This window comes from Oncorhynchus nerka, linkage group LG24, assembly GCF_034236695.1.
Source record: "Oncorhynchus nerka isolate Pitt River linkage group LG24, Oner_Uvic_2.0, whole genome shotgun sequence".
In the NCBI taxonomy this organism is placed as follows: Eukaryota; Metazoa; Chordata; class Actinopteri; order Salmoniformes; family Salmonidae; genus Oncorhynchus; species Oncorhynchus nerka.
In genome coordinates, this window is record NC_088419.1 from 9482753 (window position 1) to 9505780 (window position 23028).

The following is a 23028-nucleotide window of genomic DNA, read 5'->3' on the forward strand; positions in this document are numbered from 1 at the left end:
TAAGAGTAACTTCCTCACCATTTTAGATAAGCATGCTCCGTTCAAAAATGCAGAACTAAGAACAGATACAGCCCTTGGTTCACTCCAGACCTGACTGCCCTCGACCAGCACAAAAACATCCTGTGGCGGACTGCAATAGCATCGAACAGTCCCCGCGATATGCAACTGTTCAGGGAAGTCAGGAACCAATACACGCAGTCAGTCAGGAAAGCTAAGGCCAGCTTCTTCAGGCAGAAGTTTGCATCCTGTAGCTCCAACTCCAAAAAGTTCTGGGACACTGTGAAGTCCATGGAGAACAAGAGCACCTCCTCCCAGCTGCCCACTGCACTGAGGCTAGGGAACACGGTCACCACCGACAAATCCATGATTATCGAAAACTTCAACAAGCATTTCTCAACGGCTGGCCATGCCTTCCGCCTGGCTACTCCTACCTCGGCCAACAGCTCCGCCCCCCCGCAGCTCCTCGCCCAAGCCTCTCCAGGTTCTCCTTTACCCAAATCCAGATAGCAGATGTTCTGAAAGAGCTGCAAAACCTGGACCCGTATAAATCAGCTGGGCTTGACAATCTGGACCCTCTATTTCTGAAACTATCCGCCGCCATTGTCGCAACCCCTATTACCAGCCTGTTCAACCTCTCTTTCATATCGTCTGAGATCCCCAAGGATTGAAAGCTGCCGCAGTCATCCCCCTCTTCAAAGGGGAGACACCCTGGACCCAAACTGTTACAGACCTATATCCATTCTGCCCTGCCTATCTAAGGTCTTCGAAAGCCAAGTCAACAAACAGGTCACTGACCATCTCGAATCCCACCGTACCTTCTCCGCTATGCAATCTGGTTTCCGAGCCGGTCACGGGTGCACCTCAGCCACACTCAAGGTACTAAACGACATCATAACCGCCATCGATAAAAGACAGTACTGTGCAGCCGTCTTCATCGACCTTGCCAAGGCTTTCGACTCTGTCAATCACCATATTCTTATCGGCAGACTCAGTAGCCTCGGTTTTTCGGATGACTGCCTTGCCTGGTTCACCAATTACTTTGCAGACAGAGTCCAGTGTGTCAAATCGGAGGGCATGCTGTCCGGTCCTCTGGCAGTCTCTATGGGGGTGCCACAGGGTTCAATTCTCGGGCCGACTCTTTTCTCTGTATATATCAATGATGTTGCTCTTTCTGCGGGCGATTCCCTGATCCACCTCTACGCAGACGACACCATTCTATATACTTTCGGCCCGTCATTGGACACTGTGCTATCTAACCTCCAAACGAGCTTCAATGCCATACAACACTCCTTCCGTGGCCTCCAACTGCTCTTAAACGCTAGTAAAACCAAATGCATGCTTTTCAACCGATCGCTGCCTGCACCCGCATGCCCGACTAGCATCACCACACTGGATGGTTCCGACCTTGAATATGTGGACACCTATAAGTACCTAGGTGTCTGGCTAGACTGCAAACTCTCCTTCCAGACCCATATCAAACATCTCCAATCGAAAATCAAATCAAGAGTCGGCTTTCTATTCCGCAACAAAGCCTCCTTCACTCACGCTGCCAAGCTTACCCTAGTAAAACTGACTATCCTACCGATCCTCGACTTCGGCGATGTCATCTACAAAATTGCTTCCAACACTCTACTCAGCAAACTGGATGCAGTTTATCACAGTGCCATCCGTTTTGTCACTAAAGCACCTTATACTACCCACCACTGCGACTTGTATGCTCTAGTCGGCTGGCCCTCGCTACATATTCGTCGCCAGACCCACTGGCTCCAGGTCATCTACAAGGCCATGCTAGGTAAAGCTCCGCCTTATCTCAGTTCACTGGTCACGATGGCAACACCCATCCGTAGCACGCGCGACTGGAACGAATTGCAAAAATCGCTGAAGTTGGAGACTTTTATCTCCCTCACCAACTTCAAACATCTGCTATCTGAGCAGCTAACCGATCGCTGCAGCTGTACATAATCTATTGGTAAACAGCCCACCCATTTTCACCTACCTCATCCCCACAGTTTTTATTTATTTACTTTTCTGCTCTTTTGCACACCAATATCTCTACCTGTACATGATCATCTGATCATTTATCACTCCAGTGTTAATCTGCAATATTGTAATTATTCGCCTACCTCCTCATGCCTTTTGCACACATTGTATATAGACTCCCCCTTTTTTTCTACTGTGTTATTGACTTGTTAATTGTTTACTCCATGTGTAACTCTGTGTTGTCTGTTCACACTGCTATGCTTTATCTTGGCCAGGTCGCAGTTGCAAATGAGAACTTGTTCTCAACTAGCCTACCTGGTTAAATAAAGGTGAAATAAAAAATACTAGCCTAACTTCCTTTCATGGGTAAAGATGCGCCAGGCCGAATAGTTCACATTAGGCTAACGTTACTACATCTAGTTACACATTTAACTTCCATTCTCTCAGGCCAGGGGACAATGTACACATTTACAGTTGGATTAGAATCATTGGCCGGTAAGGATGTGATTGATGTGAAGCCAAACCCAAACTGGCTTCCCTTCACACTTTTTTTGTTGGTGTGCCAGGAACATTCACAGCTGAGCTCACTTAGTTTAGCTCAACGCTGATTATCTATTATTTTATACCTTTTTTTTAAATCAAGGGAGGCCAAACGCTCGCTGGCTTCCCTTGTATTCGATGCTACGGGCGGCAACAATGTCAGACTCTTTTTTTTTTGACCAGACAGAACCAGATACTTGGGCTACACATACTAAAACAGAGGACGTTCAGATGCTTTCTCCGGTGAGATACATTCAGCCTCTTGCGAATTTGAAGGACGTTTATGAAACACAGAGAGACAAAATGGCTGCTCATTATTGATCATCATTTTTGACTTCTGACAAGGTTTGGATATTCGTTCATCGTGGTCCATCACACCTCAACAAGCTGGTTAATATAGAATTACAGAAGTATTATTTTCTTTCTTCAAACATACATACAATATTGTTGTTAAAAAAATCATAATATCAAAATGACCCACTGTCTGTTAAAAACAGAGCCATGTGGCAAGACAGGAAGTGCAAGGAGATTACAACCAGACTTCCAATGAGTTCAATCACTCCATTTCCTCTATTCTGGTTATCCTCGGAAAATATACTTACATTTTGAGGAATATTAAGTTGGGTTCATTCTCATATGTTGGTCGTTTTGTTATTGTTGTTGTTGTCAATTTCAATTCACCCCAGAATCATTTCTGTTGAATGTGTAAAATTCCAATAAAATTCCAAAGCAATGTACCATCTTACTGCCTCAGAAGTCAGAGGTTCAATTCCTGCTTCCACCTGTCCCACTATCTGCTGTTTCTAATCTGTCTAAATAAAGCATTTTCTGTTTTAAAGCATTTTCGGTGTACCAGAACACTTACATCGGGTTTAATAATCAAACACCAGCTCTCAGGCTAGATGCATTACTTTTCATGGTTTCATTACACAATCATGCTGTTAAAGATCATTTCTATTTTTACACAGTGTAGACAGAGACTGAAGCTCTGAGAGAAACTGCTGGGAGACATAGTGGCGGTTGGTTCTATGAAACTCTGGCAGAATCCTTCTCTGTCCAAATGGCATCCGTTTCCTGTTGATCAGATCTTCATCTAGGTCAATATAATAGACAAAGACAGTCTGCTTAAACTAATAACACACAAACAATTATACGTTTTGATGTCTTTACTGAACACACCGCGTAAACATTCACAGTGCAGGGTGGGAAAAGTATGTGAACCCTTGGATTTAATAACTGGTTGACCCTCCTTTGGCAGCAATAACCTCAAACAAACGTTTTCTGTAGTTGTGGATCAGTCCTGCACAACGGTCAGGAGCAATTTTGGACCATTCCTCTTAACAAAACTGTTTCAGTTCAGCAATATTCTTTGGATGTCTGGTGTGAACTGCTCTCTTGAGGTCCTGCCACAGCATCTCAATCGGGTTGAGGTCAGGACTCTGACTGGGCCACTCCAGAAGGCATATTTTGTTCTGTTGATGCCATTGTGTTGTTGATTTACTTCTGTGTTTTGGGTCATTGTCCTGTTGCGTCACCCAACTTTTGGTGAGCTTCAATTTGTGGACAGATAGCCTTACATTCTCCTGCAAAATGTCTTGATAAACTTGTGAATTCATTTTTCCGTCGATGACAGCAAGCTGTCCAGGCCCTGAGGCAGCAAAGCAGCCCCAAACCATGATGCTCCCTCCACCATACTTTACAGTTGGCATGAGGTTTTGATGTTGGTGTTGTCAGTATGCGGCGGTTAGGTCGGAGTCAGGCGCAGGACACATAACTGAGTTAAAGACGTACTTTACTCAAAAAAAGAAACAACAAAGATTTCCACGCAAGGAAAAACACACCAGCTCACAGAAGTCTTTAACACTAAACAAAGAACAAACACGCACAAAACCATGTGGGAACCAGAGGGTTAAACAGGGAATAAATAATAACGTAATGGGAACCAGGTGTGTACAATCAAGACAAAACAAATGGAAAAATAAACGTAGATCGGTGGCAGCTAGAAAGCCAGTGACGACGACCGCCAAACGAACAAGGAGAGGCACCAACTTCGGCGCAAGTCGTGACAGATGTGTTGTGCCTTTTTTTTCCTCCACACATAGTGTTGTGTGTTCCTTCCAAACAATTCAACTGTAGTTTCAACTGTCCACTGAATATTTTCCCAGTAGCTCTGTGAAACATCCAGGTGCACTTTCGCAAACTTCAGACGTGCAGCAATGTTTTCTTCTTCCGTGGTGTACTCCCATGAACACATGTTTAGTGTTTTACGTTTCATAGACTCGACAACAGAGATGGTAACAAGTTCCAGAGATCTTTAGCTGACACTCTAGGATTATTTTTAACATCATTGAGCATTCTGCACTGTGCTCTTGCAGTCATCTTTGCAGGACGGCCACTCCTAGGGAGAGTAGCAACAGTGTTGAACTTTCTCCATTTATAGACTATTTGTATTACCGTGGACTGATGAACATCAAGGCTTTTAGAGGTACTGTTGAAACCCTTTCCAGCTTTATGCAAGTCAACAATTCTTAATCTTAGGTCTTCTGAAATCTCTTTTGTTTAAGGCATGGTTCACATCAGGCAATGCTTCTTGTGAATAGCAAACTCACATTTTGTGAGTGTTTTTTATAGGGCAGGGCAGCTCTAACCAACATCTCCAATCTTGCCTCATTGATTGGACTCCAGGTTAGCTGACTCCTGACTCCAATTAGCTTTTGGAGAAGTCATTAGCCTTTAGGGGGGGGGTTCACATACTTTTCCCAACCTACACTGTAAATGTATTCAATATAAAAACACAATAATGTGCTATTAGTTTAAACTGTGTTTGTCTGTTGTTATGACTGAGATGAAGATCTGATCAAATTTGATGACCAATTTATGCAGAAATCCAGGTAATTCCGAAGGGTTCACATACCTTTTGTGTGTTGTGGTTAAGTGTGTGTTAAAGGTTGTGTGTGTTATACGTGTGTGTGTGTGAGAGAGAGAGAGAGCTAAGTGGATGAAGATACATTACAGTTTCATACATGATTACTTTTCTATTGCATCAGAGACAGAGAAAAAACCCTGGTCTGCAGATAAGCCCACACGCCTCATGGGTTTTCAGAGAGTTTCATGAGAGTTTCACCCTGGCAGGTGGCCACTGGTAGATGTAAAAGGTCATAGGTCATCTCTGGTGACACCATAGGAGTTCTAATATCTTCTCCTAAACACTTTAGATTCTGTTCACCGTCTCATTATCACAGTCCTTTGTTGACCTAGGGTGTGTGTGTGTGTGCGTGCGTGTGTGTTTGTGCACATGTCCAACTCAAAATAGTTACCAATACACACACCACATACTGTATTCACACACACACACACACACACACACACACCACATACTGTACACACACACACTAACTACACATAATTCTCCAACTCCGTCAGTGTCCCTCAGCCCAATGATCAAATCAAATCAAAGTTTATTTGTCACGTGCGACCTCACAGTGAAATGCTGAATACAACAGGTGTAGTAGACCTCACAGTTAAATACTGAATACAACAGGTGTAGTAGACCTTACAGTGAAATGCTGAATACAACAGGTGTAGTAGACCTCACAGTTAAATACTGAATACAACAGGTGTAGTAGACCTTACAGTGAAATGCTGAATACAACAGGTGTAGTAGACCTCACAGTTAAATACTGAATACAACAGGTGTAGTAGACCTTACAGTGAAATGCTGAATACAACAGGTGTAGTAGACCTCACAGTTAAATGCTGAATACAACAGGTATAGTAGACCTCACAGTGAAATGCTGAATACAACAGGTGTAGTAGACCTCACAGTGAAATGCTGAATACAACAGGTGTAGTAGACCTCACAGTGAAATGCCGAATACAACAGGTGTAGTAGACCTCACAGTGAAATGCTGAATACAACAGGTGTAGTAGACCTCACAGTGAAATGCCGAATACAACAGGTGTAGTAGACCTCACAGTGAAATGCTGAATACAACAGGTGTAGTAGACCTCACAGTGAAATGCTGAATACAACAGGTGTAGTAGACCTCACAGTGAAATGCTGAATACAACAGGTGTGGTAGACCTTACAGTGAAATGCTGAATACAACAGGTGTAGTAGACCTCACAGTGAAATGCTGAATACAACAGGTGTAGTAGACCCCACAGTGAAATGCTGAATACAACAGGTATAGTAGACCTCACAGTGAAATACTGAATACAACAGGTGCAGTAGACCTTACAGTGAAATGCTGAATACAACAGGTGTAGTAGACCTCACAGTTAAATACTGAATACAACAGGTGTAGTAGACCTCACAGTGAAATGCTGAATACAACAGGTGTAGTAGACCTCACAGTGAAATGCTGAATACAACAGGTGTAGTAGACCCCACAGTGAAATGCTGAATACAACAGGTATAGTAGACCTCACAGTGAAATGCTGAATACAACAGGTGGAGTAGACCTCACAGTGAAATGCTGAATACAACAGGTATAGTAGACCTCACAGTGAAATGCTGAATACAACAGGTGTAGTAGACCTCACAGTGAAATGCTGAATACAACAGGTGTAGTAGACCTCACAGTGAAATGCTGAATACAACAGGTGTAGTAGACCTCACAGTGAAATGCTGAATACAACAGGTGTAGTAGACCTCACAGTGAAATGCTGAATACAACAGGTGTAGTAGACCTCACAGTGAAATGCTGAATACAACAGGTGTAGTAGACCTCACAGTGAAATGCTGAATACAACAGGTGTGGTAGACCTCACAGTGAAATGCTGAATACAACAGGTGTAGTAGACCTCACAGTGAAATGCTGAATACAACAGGTGTAGTAGACCCCACAGTGAAATGCTGAATACAACAGGTATAGTAGACCTCACAGTGAAATACTGAATACAACAGGTGCAGTAGACCTTACAGTGAAATGCTGAATACAACAGGTGTAGTAGACCTCACAGTTAAATGCTGAATACAACAGGTGTAGTAGACCTCACAGTGAAATGCTGAATACAACAGGTGTAGTAGACCTCACAGTGAAATGCTGAATACAACAGGTGTAGTAGACCCCACAGTGAAATGCTGAATACAACAGGTATAGTAGACCTCACAGTGAAATGCTGAATACAACAGGTGGAGTAGACCTCACAGTGAAATGCTGAATACAACAGGTGTAGTAGACCTCACAGTGAAATGCTGAATACAACAGGTGTGGTAGACCTCACAGTGAAATGCTGAATACAACAGGCTCTAACCAATGGTGCGCGGGGAAAAAGGTGTGTGTGTGTGTGTGTGTGTGTGTGTGTGTGTGTGTGTGTGTGTGTGTGTGTGTGTGTGTGTGTGTGTGTGTGTGTGTGTGTGTGTGTGTGTGTGTGTGTGTGTGTGTGTGTGTGTGTGTGTGTGTGTGTGTGTGTGTGTGTGTGTGTGTGTGTGTGTGTGTGTGTGTGTGTGTGTGTGTGTGTGTGTGTGTGTGTGTGTGTGTGTGTGTGTGTGTGTGTGTGTGTGTGTGTGTGTGTGTGTGTGTGTGTGTGTGTGTGTGTGTGTGTGTGTGTGTGTGTGTGTGTGTGTGTGTGTGTGTGTGTGTGTGTGTGTGTGTGTGTGTGTGTGTGTGTGTGTGTGTGTGTGTGTGTGTGTGTGTGTGTGTGTGTGTGTGTGTGTGTGTGTGTGTGTGTGTGTGTGTGTGTGTGTGTGTGTGTGTGTGTGTGTGTGTGTGTGTGTGTGTGTGTGTGTGTGTGTGTGTGTGTGTGTGTGTGTGTGTGTGTGTGTGTGTGTGTGTGTGTGTGTGTGTGTGTGTGTGTGTGTGTGTGTGTGTGTGTGTGTGTGTGTGTGTGTGTGTGTGTGTGTGTGTGTGTGTGTGTGTGTGTGTGTGTGTGTGTGTGTGTGTGTGTGTGTAAGTAAAGAAATAAAACAACAGTAAAAAGACATTTGAAAATAAGAGTAGCAAGGTTATATACAGACACCGGTTAGTCAGGCTGATTGAGGTAGTATGTACATGTAGTTAAAGTTAAAGTGACTAAGCATATATGATAAACAGAGAGTGAGCAAAGTAAGCAGTGAAAGCTTGGAGAGGAAATACCTTCACAGAGATAAATAAATAGGACAACGCTCAGCCACGTCTCAACGCTCAGCCGCGTCTCAGCTACGTCTCAGCGCTCAGCCACCTCTCAACGCTCAGCCACCTCTCAACGCTCAGCCACGTCTCAACGCTCAGCCACGTCTCAACGCTCAGCCACCTCTCAACGCTCAGCCGCGTCTCAACGCTCAGCCACGTCTCAACGCTCAGCCGCGTCTCAACGCTCAGCCACCTCTCAACGCTCAGCCACGTCTCAACGCTCAGCCACCTCTCAACGCTCAGCCGCGTCTCAACGCTCAGCCACCTCTCAACGCTCAGCCGCGTCTCAACGCTCAGCCACGTCTCAGCGCTCAGCCACCTCTCAACGCTCAGCCACATCTCAAAGCTCAGCCGCCTCTCAACGCTCAACGCTCAGCCACCTCTCAACGCTCAGCCACGTCTCAACGCTCAGCCACGGCTCAAAGCTCAGCCACGCTAACTGTCTTTCCTTTCTTCCTGTTCTCCTCCAACCAGATCTCACAGGCTCACGTCAGAATTAGACGTTCATCCATGTTTCTCAAAATGTCAAATTTAGAGGTTTTTGCAAACTCCACTTTTAAGGTTAGGGTTAAGTTTAGGCCTTAACTACGAAATCGTATGGTTTGGCATTAACTCAGAATGGTTAAGGTAAGGGTTAACAATCACAAAAACAACTTTCTGTTGACGGATTCAAACTTGCAACCTTTGCTCACGCCCGTCCACAACACCCTAGCAAAGCCGAAACCTACTGGAAGCTAACAGTGCTCACTGTTGCCCCTAGTGGCTGGTTTAATCTCCCGACGTCCTCATGGTGGACGTTGAATAACGACTTGTATCAGGGGTGACCTTCCTGCTCTCCTCTTTTCTATTTTCCTGTCCTTCTCTTTTTCTTTTCTCTCTTCTCCCCCCTATTACTCTTCACCTCTTTCAGTCATTATCTACTCTCTACCCTCCCCCACCACCACCACCCCCCATATTTAAAAAATTCTGTGTCTCTCAGAAGCGAAGGTAAGATTTCGTTCAACCACTCACCCACACAATAATATCGACGAATATACTGATACTGTGAATGAGTTTATAAGGAAGTGTATAGGAAATGTTGTTCCCACTGTGACTATTAAAACCTACCCAAACCAGAAACCGTGGATAGTTGGCAGCATTCACGCAAAACTGAAAGCGTGAACCACTGCATTTAACAATGGCAAGGTGACTGGGAATATGGCAGAATACAAACAGTGTAGTTATTCCCTCCGTAAGGCAATCAAAAGGCAAAACGTCAGTATAGAGACAAAGGGTCGCAATTCATGTGGCTACAAACAATCACGGACTACAAAAGGAAAACCAGCCACGTCGCGGACACCGATGTCTTGCTTCCGGACAAGCTAAACATCTTCTTCGCCCGCTTTGAGGATGACACAGTGACACCGATGCGGCACGCTACCAAGGACTGTAGGCTCTCCTTCTCCGTGGCTGACGTGAGTAAGACATTTAAGCGTGTTAACCCTCGAAAAGCTGCCAGCCCAGACGGCATCCCGAGCTAAGTCCTCAGAGCATGCGCAGACCAGCTGGCTAGTGTGTTATGGAAATATTCAATCTCACCCTATCCTAGTCTGCTGTCCCCACATGCTGCAATATGGCCACCATTGTTCCTGTAACCAAGAAAGCTAAAGTAACTGAACTAAATGACTATCGGTCCGTTGCACTCACTGTTGTCATCATGAAGTGCTTTGAGAGACGAATCAAGGATCAAATCAACTCCACCCTACCTGTCACCCGAGACCAACTTCAATATGCTTACCGCCCCAATAGATCCACAGACGATACAATCGTCATCACACTGCCCTATCCCATCTGGACAAGACGAATACCTACAGTGGGGAGAACAAGTATTTGATACACTGCCAATTTTGCAGGTTTTCCTACTTACAAAGCATGTAGAGGTCTTGCATGTGCTACAGAATTTTAATCCATGACAGCGTAGTGTGTTACTAATGGTTTTCTTTGAGACTGTGGTCCCAGCTCTCTTCAGGTCATTGACCAGGTCCTGCCATGTAGTTCTGGGCTGATCCCTCACCTTCCTCATGATCATTGATGCCCCACGAGGTGAGATCTTGCGTGGAGCCCCAGACCGAGAGTGATTGACCGTCATCATCTGGGGCGGCAGGTCTGTGAGAGACAGAATTCTTACTGGTTGGTAGAGGATCAAATACTTATGTCATGCAATAAAATGCAAATTAATTACTTAAAAATGATACAATGTGATTTTCTGGATTTTTGTTTTAGATTCCATCTCTCACAGTTGAAGTGTACCTATGATAAAAATTACAGACCTCTACATGCTTTGTAAGTAGGAAAACCTGCAAAATCGGCAGTGTATCAAATACTTGTTCTCCCCACTGTATGTAAGATGTTCATTGAATATAGCTCAGCATTCAGCACCATAGTACCCTCCAAACTCGTCATCAACCTCGAGAACCTGGATCTAAACCGCGCCCTGCGCAGCTGGGTCCTGGACTTTCTGACCGGCCGCTCCCAGGTGGTGAAGACAGGAAACAACATCTCCACTTCGCTGATCCTCAACACAGGGGCCCCACAAGGGTGCATGCTCAGCTCCCTCCTGTAGTCCCTGTTTACCCATGACTGTGTGGCCAAGCACTCCTCCAACTCAATTATCAAGTTTTGCAGACGACACAACAGTAGTAGGCTTGATTACCAAAAATGACGAGACCGCCTACAGGGAGGAGGTGAAGGCTCTGGGAGTATGATGCCAGGAAAATAATCTCTCACTCAACATCAACAAAACAAAGGAGATGATCGTGGACTTCAGGAAACATTAAGGGGAGCACTCCCCTATCCACGTCGACGGGACCGCAGTGGAGAAGGAGGAAAACTTCAAGTTCCTCGGCGTACACATCACTGACAAACTGAAATGGTCCACCCACACAGGCAGTGTGGAGAAGAAGGTGCAACAGCACCTCTTCAATCTTAGGAGACTGAAGAAATTTGGCTTGGCACCTAAAACCCTCACAAACGTTTATAGATGCACAATTGAGAGCATCCTGACAGGCTGTATCACCGCTTGGTATGACAACTGCACTGCCCGCAACCACAGAGCTCTCCAGAGGGTGTTGCGGTCTGCCCAACGCATCACTGGAGGCAAACTACCTGCCCTCCTGTAAGGGTGTTTAACTGGAGAGAGAAGGAGAGAAATAACTGTTTCCAACGGAGCAGTTAATTTACAAAAAACCCACCAACATAATAATAAAAATCATAACCGGACACACACCAGTACAGACTTACACATACACTTACAATAAACAATTACCGACAAGGAAATGAGGGGGAACAGAGGGTTAAATACACAACATGTAATTGATGGGATTGGAACCAGGTGTGATGGAAGACAACACAAAACCAATGTAAAATGAAAAATGGATCAACGATGGCTAGAAGGTCGGTGGCGTCGACCGCCGAACGCCGCCCGAACAAGGAGAGGGAACAACTTCGGCGGAGGTCGTGGCACCTCCAGGACCTTTTCAGCACCCGATGTCACAGGAAGGCCAAAATGATAATCAAGGACAACAACCACCCGAGACACTGCCTGTTCACCCCGCTATCATCCAGAAAGAAAGGTCAGTACAGGTGAATCAAAGCGAGAGACTGAAAAACAGTTTCTATCTCAAGGTTATCCGACTGTTAAATAGCCATCACCAGCACATTAGAGGCTGCTGCCCTATATACAGACTTTAACAATGTTTACATATCTTGCATTACCCATCTCATTTGTGTATACTGTATTCTATACTATTCTACTGTATCTTAGTCTATGCTGCTCTGACATTACTCACCTCATATATATATACTGTATTCTATCCTATTCTACTGTATCTTAGTCTATGCTGCTCTGACATTACTCACCTCATATATATATACTGTATTCTATACTATTCTACTGCATCAGTCTATGCCCTCTGACATTACTCACCTCATATATATATACTGTATTCTATCCTATTCTACTGCATCAGTCTATGCTGCTCTGACATTACTCACCTCATATATATATACTCTATTCTATCCTATTCTACTGTATCTTAGTCTATGCTGCTCTGACATTACTCACCTCATATATATATACTCTATTCTATCCTATTCTACTGTATCTTAGTCTATGCTGCTCTGACATTACTCACCTCATATATATATACTCTATTCTATCCTATTCTACTGTATCTTAGTCTATGCTGCTCTGACATTACTCACCTCATATATATATACTCTATTCTATACTATTCTACTGTATCTTAGTCTATGCTGCTCTGACATTACTCACCTCATATATATATACTGTATTCTATCCTATTCTATCTCAGTCTATGCCCTCTGACATTACTCACCTCATATATATATACTGTATTCTATCCTATTCTACTGCATCAGTCTATGCTGCTCTGACATTACTCACCTCATATATATATACTGTATTCTATCCTATTCTACTGTATCTCAGTCTATGCTGCTCTGACATTACTCACCTCATATATATATACTCTATTCTATACTATTCTACTGTATCTTAGTCTATGCTGCTCTGACATTACTCACCTCATATATATATACTGTATTCTATCCTATTCTACTGTATCTCAGTCTATGCTGCTCTGACATTACTCACCTCATATATATATACTGTATTCTATCCTATTCTACTGTATCTCAGTCTATGCTGCTCTGACATTACTCACCTCATATATATATACTGTATTCTATCCTATTCTACTGTATCTTAGTCTATGCTGCTCTGACATTACTCACCTCATATATATATACTGTATTCTATCCTATTCTACTGTATCTTAGTCTATGCTGCTCTGACATTACTCACCTCATATATATATACTGTATTCTATTCTATTCTACTGTATCTCAGTCTATGCTGCTCTGACATTACTCACCTCATATATATATACTGTATTCTATCCTATTCTACTGTATCTTAGTCTATGCTGCTCTGACATTACTCACCTCATATATATATATACTGTATTCTATCCTATTCTACTGTATCTTAGTCTATGCTGCTCTGACATTACTCACCTCATATATATATACTGTATTCTATTCTATTCTACTGTATCTCAGTCTATGCTGCTCTGACATTACTCACCTCATATATATATATACTGTATTCTATTCTACTGTATCTCAGTCTATGCTGCTCTGACATTACTCACCTCATATATATATACTGTATTCTATTCTACTGTATCTTAGTCTATGCTGCTCTGACATTACTCACCTCATATATATATACTGTATTCTATTCTACTGTATCTCAGTCTATGCTGCTCTGACATTACTCACCTCATATATATATACTGTATTCTATTCTACTGTATCTCAGTCTATGCTGCTCTGACATTACTCACCTCATATATATATACTGTATTCTATCCTATTCTACTGTATCTTAGTCTATGCTGCTCTGACATTACTCACCTCATATATATATACTGTATTCTATCCTATTCTACTGTATCTTAGTCTATGCCGCTCTGACATTGCTCTTACATATATTTATATATTCTTAATTCCTTTACTTAGATTGTACTGTATTGGGTACAGTGATGTGTCTGACATTGCTCTTACATAGTGATTTATATATTCTTAATTGTGTTATTGGGTATACAGATGTGTGTGTATTGGGTATACAGTGATGTGTGTGTATTGGGTATACAGTGATGTGTGTGTATTGGGTATACAGTGATGTGTGTGTATTGGGTATACAGTGATGTGTGTGTATTGGTATACAGTGATGTGTGTACAGTGATACAGTGATGTGTGTGTATTGGGTATACAGTGATGTGTGTGTATTGGGTATACAGTGATGTGTGTGTATTGGGTATACAGTGATGTGTGTGTATTGGGTATACAGTGATGTGTGTGTATTGGGTATACAGTGATGTGTGTATTGGGTATACAGTGATGTGTGTGTATTGGGTATACAGTGATGTGTGTGTATTGGGTATACAGTGATGTGTGTGTATTGGGTATACAGTGATGTGTGTGTGTATTGGGTATACAGTGATGTGTGTGTATTGGGTATACAGTGATGTGTGTGTATTGGGTATACAGTGATGTGTGTGTATTGGGTATACAGTGATGTGTGTGTATTGGGTATACAGTGATGTGTGTGTATTGGGTATACAGTGATGTGTGTGTATTGGGTATACAGTGATGTGTGTGTATTGGGTATATGTTGTGAAATGAAATTGTTAGATGTTACTTGTTAGATATTACTGCACTGTCGAAGCATTTCGCTACACCCACAATAACATCTGCTAAACACGTGTATGTGACCAATAAAATTTGATTTGATTTGATTTGACACACACACATACACACACACACACACACACACACACATCCAGAGTTTTAATCTTTGGGGTTACAGCAGCACCTGTTTGTTTCTGGATATACTGTTGAAGTCAGAAGTTTACATACACTTAGGTTGGAGTCATTAAAACTCGCTTTTCAACCACTCCACAGATTTCTTGTTAACAAACTATAGTTTTGGCAAGTCGGTTAGGACATCTACTTTGTGTATGACACAAGTCATTTTTCCAACAATTGTTTACAGACAGATTATTTCATTTATAATTCACTTTATCACAATTCCAGTGGGTCAGAAGTTTACATACACTAAGTGGACTGTGCCTCTTTGCTTGACATCATGGGAAAATCAAATGAAATCAGCCAAGACCTCAGATTTTTTTGTAGAGCTCTACAAGTCTGATTCATCCTTGGGAGCAATTTCCAAACGCCTGAAGGTACCACATTCATCTGTACAAACAATAGTATGCAGGTATGAACACCATGGGACCACGCAGCTGTCACACCGCTCAGGAAGGAGATGCGTTCTGCCTCCTAGAGATGAACGTACTTTGGTGCGAAAAGTGCAAATCAATCACAGAAAAACAGCAAAGGAGCTTGTCAAGATGCTGGAGGAAACAGGTACAAAAGTATCTATATCCACAGTAAAACGAGTCCTATATCGACATAACCTGAAAGGCCACTCAGTAAGGAAGAAGCCACTGCTCCAAAACTGCCATAAAAAAGCCAGACTACGGTTTGCAACTGCACATGGGGACAAAGATCGTACATTTTGGAGAAATGTCCTCTGGTCTGATGAAACAAAAATAGAAGTGTTTGGCCATAATGACCATTGTTATGTTTGGAGGGAAAAGGGGGAGGCTTGAAAGCTGAGGACACCATCCCAACCATGAAGCACGGGGGTGCCAGCATCATGTTTTGGGGGTGCTTTGCTGCAGGAGGGACTGGTGCACTTCACAAAATAGATGGCATCATGACGAAGGACAATTATGTGGATATATTGAAGCAACATCTCAAGACATCAGTCAGGAAGTTAAAGTTTTGTCACAAATGGGTCTTCCAAATGGACAATGACCCCAAGCATACTTCCAAAGTTGTGGCAAAATGGCTTAAGGACAACAAAGTCAAGGTATTGGAGTGGCCATCACAAAGCCCTGACCTCAATCCTATAGAAAATGTGTCTGCAGAACTGAGAAAGTGTGTGCAAGCAAGGAGGCCTACAAACCTGACTCAGTTACACCAGCTCTGTCAGGAGGAATGGGCCAAATCTCCCCCAACTTATTGTGGGAAGCTTGTGGAAGGCTACCTGAAATGTTTGACCCAAGTTAAACAATTTAAAGGCAATGCTACCAAATACTAATTGAGTGTATGTAAACTTCTGACCCACTGGGAATGTGATGAAAGAAATACAAGCTGAAATAAATCATTCTCTCTACAATTATTCTGACATTTCACATTCTTAAAATAAAGTGGTGATCCTAACTAACCTAAGACAGGGATTTTTTACTAGGATTAAATGTCAGTAATTGTGAAAAACTGAGTTTGAGTGTATTTGGCTAAGATGTAAACATCCAACTTCAACTGTAGCGCAGCAAGGACCTTATTAAGGACCTAAAGGAAGCCAGAGCATTCCTACCTTATAAAAGCCTGTTGTACACAATGCATGTTTCCACTGCACAACCTTCCCACAACCTTCCTACAACACAGTGTTATAGAGACCTGCGTGTCCTCCTACCTTTCGGTAGACAATGACGTTGGGAGAGTCCTGATCAGGGTCTGCTGTTCCCACTCCACTCTGGTCCTGGCTGGACTGGTTCATACTGTAGACAATTATGAGCTCTGTCTCCTCTCCCTCTCCTTCGTTCTCTTTCTTCTTCTGTCGCTGGAGGCTGTGAAAAGAATACATTCGATTCATAGCTGTCTCTAATCTTCTCTTTCACTCCCTCTACTCTCTTTCTTTCTCTAGTGAATAGTGATGATACAGTATAGCTAGTGAATAGTGATGATACAGTATAGCTCTAGTGATTAGTGATGATACAGTATAGCTAGTGAATAGTGATGATACAGTATAGCTCTAGTGATTAGTGATGATACAGTATAGCTAGTGAATAGTGATGATACAGTATAACTCTAGTGAATAGTGGTGATACAGTATAACTCTAGTGAATAGTGATGATACAGTATAACTCTAGTGAATAGTGGTGATACAGTATAACTCTAGTGAATAGTGATGATACAGTATAACTCTAGTGAATAGTGATGATACAGTATAACTCTAGTGAATAGTGATGATACAGTATAACTCTAGTGAATAGTGATGATACAGTATAACTCTAGTGAATAGTGATGATACAGTATAACTCTAGTGAATAGTGATGATACAGTATAGCTAGTGAATAGTGATGATACAGTATAACTCTAGTGAATAGTGATGATACAGTATAACTCTAGTGAATAGTGATGATACAGTATATCTAGTGAATAGTGATGATACAGTATAACTAGTGAATAGTGATGATACAGTATAACTCTAGTGAATAGTGATGATATGGTATAACTAGTGAATAGTGATGATATGGTATAACTAGTGAATAGTGATGATACAGTATAACTAGTGAATAGTGATACGGTATAACTAGTGAATAGTGATACGGTATAACTAGTGAATAGTGATGATACAGTATAACTAGTGAATAGTGATGATACAGTATAACTAGTGAATAGTGATGATACAGTATAACTAGTGAATAGTGATGATACAGTATAGCTAGTGAATAGTGATGATACAGTATAACTCTAGTGAATAGTGATGATACAGTATAACTCTAGTGAATAGTGATGATATGGTATAACTAGTGAATAGTGATGATATGGTATAACTAGTGAATAGTGATGATACAGTATAACTAGTGAATAGTGATGATACAGTATAACTAGTGAATAGTGATGATACAGTATAACTAGTGAATAGTGATGATACAGTATAGCTAGTGAATAGTGATGATACAGTATAGCTAGTGAATAGTGATGATACAGTATAGCTAGTGAATAGTGATGATACAGTATAACTAGTGAATAGTGATGATACAGTATAACTCTAGTGAATAGTGATGATACAGTATAACTAGTGAATAGTGATGATACAGTATAACTAGTGAATAGTGATGATACAGCATAGCTAGTGAATAGTGATGATACAGTATAACTAGTGAATAGTGATGATACAGTATAACTAGTGAATAGTGATACGGTATAACTAGTGAATAGTGATGATACAGTATAACTAGTGAATAGTGATGTTATAGTATAACTAGTGAATAGTGATGATACAGTATAACTAGTGAATAGTGATGATACAGTATAACTCTAGTGAATAGTGATGATATGGTATAACTAGTGAATAGTGATGATATGGTATAACTAGTGAATAGTGATGATACAGTATAACTAGTGAATAGTGATACGGTATAACTAGTGAATAGTGATGATACAGTATAACTAGTGAATAGTGATGATACAGTATAACTAGTGAATAGTGATGATACAGTATAGCTAGTGAATAGTGATGATACAGTATAGCTAGTGAATAGTGATGATACAGTATAACTCTAGTGAATAGTGATGATACAGTATAACTCTAGTGAATAGTGATGATACAGTATAACTCTAGTGAATAGTGATGATACAGTATAGCTAGTGAATAGTGATGATATGGTATAACTAGTGAATAGTGATGATACAGTATAACTAGTGAATAGTGATGATACAGTATAACTAGTGAATAGTGATGATACAGTATAACTAGTGAATAGTTTTGATACAGTATAACTAGTGAATAGTGATGATACAGTATAACTAGTGAATAGTGATGATACAGTATAGCTAGTGAATAGTGATGATACAGTATAGCTAGTGAATAGTGATGATACAGTATAGCTAGTGAATAGTGATGATACAGTATAGCTAGTGAATAGTGATGATACAGTATAGCTAGTGAATAGTGATACGGTATAACTAGTGAATAGTGATGATACAGTATAACTAGTGAATAGTGATGATACAGTATAACTAGTTAATAGTGATGATACAGTATAGCTAGTGAATAGTGATGATACAGTATAGCTCTAGTGATTAGTGATGATATGATATAACTAGTGATTAGTGATGATACAGTATAACTAGTGAATAGTGATGATACAGTATAACTAGTGAATAGTGATGATACAGTATAGCTCTAGTGAATAGTGATGATACAGTATAACTCTAGTGAATAGTGATGATACATTATAACTAGTGATAAGTGATGATACAGTATAGCTAGTGAATAGTGATACAGTATAGCTCTAGTGATTAGTGATGATACAGTATAGCTCTAGTGAATAGTGATGATATGGTATAACTAGTGAATAGTGATGATACAGTATAGCTAGTGAATAGTGATGATACAGTATAACTAGTGAATAGTGATGATACAGTATAACTAGTGAATAGTGGTGATACGGTATAACTAGTGAATAGTGATGTTATAGTATAGCTAGTGAATAGTGATGATACAGTATAGCTAGTGAATAGTGATGATACAGTATAGCTAGTGAATAGTGATGATACAGTATAACTAGTGAATAGTGATGATACAGTATAACTAGTGAATAGTGATGATACAGTATAGCTAGTGAATAGTGATGATACAGTATAGCTAGTGAATAGTGATACGGTATAACTAGTGAATAGTGATGATACAGTATAACTAGTGAATAGTGATGATACAGTATAACTCTAGTGAATAGTGATGATACGGTATAACTAGTGAATAGTGATGATACAGTATAGCTAGTGAATAGTGATGATACAGTATAACTAGTGAATAGTGATGATACAGTATAACTAGTGAATAGTGATGATACAGCCGATAACAGTTTATTTTACTGTTGGTACTGTGGGGCTCTCGATGGTATTGTGTATTACTCCGTTTTGAATTGAGGTTTTGAGAATACAGTGACACAAAGCACTACCTGCGCTTATTTCAATCCCACGTTGACCAACGACAGAAAGAGAGATAAGTCCAAATGGGTGTTTTCTCTATAGTAACTAAATCGACAAATGGAAAGACATTGTTTCACTTTCAATTCAAGAATGAATTCTACTCAGTACAGATATCCACCTTTACATCCTCTACATGGCCATTTATAGTATATAATAATATCATATATAATATCATATATAATAATATAATATATAATATATATGGCATTTAGCAGACACCGTTATCCAAAGCGTCATGCAGTCATGCGTGGATATTTTTTTTAAATGTATGTATGGTCCCAGGAATCAAATCCACTCTCTTGGCATTGCAAGATCCATGCTCTAGCAACTGAGATACAGAGGAACACATTTCTGCACATCCAGTGATCCCAATAGGCTGTTCTGATACGAGCTCCATGTGCCAGGCTGACAAGCACCAACACCATTTACAGGTGACACTATTCCAGCATTCAAAACCCGAAACGTTGCCTGCAGCTCTCTGGAGGATCCGATAGTGCCATTTCCATTCCACCTTCCTTTCCCAGGTGCCCCAGGTGTCCCGCTTCTCCAGCCTGCTGCTGCCGGCTGGCACCTGACGGGCTGACACCTGTCACAATATTGGCGTCTGTGAGCTGTGGCGTGAGCAGAGGAAGAGGTGAGGTGAATACCCAAACAGCCGTTGCTTTGCTCTCACTGTTTACCATACACTCAGAGGTACAAGTTTACCCCTAACCACAGATCTAAGATCAGATTACTTTACCCTGAATCCTAACCTTAACCACGAGGGAGATGTAGCAATATTTGACCATTAGACCTAGAGAAAGCAACGTGTTGACTGTTAGACCAGGAGAAAGCAACGTGTTGACTGTTAGACCAGGAGAAAGCAACGTGTTGACCGTTAGACCAAAAGAAAGCAATGTGTTGACTGTTAGACCAGGAGAAAGCAACGTGTTGACTGTTAGACCAGGAGAAAGCAACGTGTTGACTGTTAGACCAGGAAAAAGCAACGTGTTGACTGTTAGACCAGGAGAAAGCAACGTGTTGACTGTTAGACCAGGAGAAAGCAACGTGTTGACTGTTAGACCAGGAGAAAGCACCGTGTTGACCGTTGGACGAGGAGAAAGCACCGTGTTGACCGTTGGACGAGGAGAAAACACCGTGTTGACCGTTGGACGAGGAGAAAGCAACGTGTTGACTGTTAGACCAGGAGAAAGCAACGTGTTGACCGTTTGACCAGGAGAAAGCAACGTGTTGACTGTTAGACCAGGAGAAAGCAACGTGTTGACTGTTAGACCAGGAGAAAGCAACGTGTTGACCGTTGGACCAGGAGAAAATTGCTCTTTTGGCCCGAGTGCCAACACTAATCTTGAAGTCGCACGCGGGGCTACGTGGGGCTACACAGGGCTACATGCGGCTACACGGGGCTACATGACCATCTTATGTCCTCTACATGCATGTGTTCCAAAACCTTTCTGTCTGAGTTATTGTATATTTTTAGAGAGAGAGACAGAGAGAGAGACAGAGAGACAGAGAGAAAGAAAGAGAGAGAGAGAGAGAGAGACAGAGACAGAGACAGAGACAGAGACAGAGAAAGACAGAGAGAGAGAAAGACAGAGAGAGAGAGACCGAGAGAGAGAGAAAGAGAGAGAGAGACAGAGAGACAGACAGAGGGAGAGACAGAGAGACAGAGACAGAGAGAGCCCGAGAGAGAGAGAGACAGAGAGAGAGAGACCGAGAGACAGAGAGAGAGAGACCGAGAGACCGAGAGAGAGAGACCGAGAGACCGAGAGAGAGAGAGACCGAGAGAGCGAGACAAACCCCATATTCCACAAACAAACCACAGAGAGAGAGCTTCCCTATTCCTTCCCCTATGGGATGATTAATATGAATGACTGTAGAGGATTCAGAAGCAGCAGGACTTCAACAGGATTCAACATGAATACCGAACACATTAGAAAGCAACGGTAAAGACAGTGGTCTGTTACTGTACTGTAGCAGCTTCTACTCTGTAGACTTCTATACTGTAGCTCTGAGATCCCCTATACTGTAGCAGCTTCTACTCTGTAGACTTCTATACTGTAGCTCTGAGATCCCCTATACTGTAGCAGCTTCTACTCTGTAGACTTCTATACTGTAGCTCTGAGATCCCCTATACTGTAGCAGCTTCTATTCTGTAGATTTCTATACTGTAGCTCTGAGATCCCCTATACTGTAGCAGCTTCTATTCTGTATATTTCTATACTGTAGCTCTGAGATCCCCTTTACTGTAGCAGCTTCTACTCTGTAGACTTCTATACTGTAGCAGCTTCTATTCTGTAGACTTCTATACTGTAGCAGCTCCTTCTATCCTGTAGACTTACTGTAGCAGCATCCTGTAGACTTCTATACTGTAGCAGCTCCTTCCATCCAGTAGCACACAAGTGTCACGGGACTCATCTGAAGGTAACCCATACAAACGAATGGAAGTAAATGTTGTGTTAAATGTGTCCACATTCAACTAAAATACTCCCTCAGCTTTCTTAAATCTTCTAGATAATAGGACAGACACTTCAAAACCTTATACCTTATTATTATATTATTTATTTATTTTGGGCTTTTTAGCCATTTATTAATGTGTTATTCAATGCGTTTCTATGAGCTGTTTTTTCAAATACTTTTTATATATATATATTTATATACATTTTTATACCTAAAGGGGTCCTTAAATTCAAAATCAAATATCTTAATGATCCATGGTATGACGTTCTTAAAACAATTCCATGTCAGCTTATTAACCTTGTAAACGTGATGTTTACTATCCTTGTGGGGACCAAACAATTGATTCCCATTCAAAATTATATTTTCCCTAAGCACTAAACCTAATTCAAACGCTAATGCAGAGCCTAACCCCTAAACCTAATTCAAGCCCTAACCCAGAGCCTAACCCCTAAACCTAATTCAAGCCCTAACGCAGAGCCTAACCCCTAAACCTAATTCAAGCCCTAACCCCTAAACCTAA

The 23028-nt window shown here is 41.5% G+C and overlaps 1 protein-coding gene across 1 annotated transcript in view; it reads right to left on the bottom strand.

Moving 5' to 3' along the window:
- LOC115116056 (regulator of G-protein signaling 6-like) overlaps positions 1 to 16827 on the bottom strand; it is a 146439-nt gene extending 129612 nt beyond the window's left edge. Inside the window, exon 1 of the mRNA XM_065009426.1 lies at positions 16744 to 16827. Coding sequence (XP_064865498.1) covers positions 16744 to 16827 — 84 coding nt within the window. The remainder of the gene's footprint in view (positions 1 to 16743) is intronic.
- Between the last annotated feature and the right edge of the window lie 6201 nt (positions 16828 to 23028).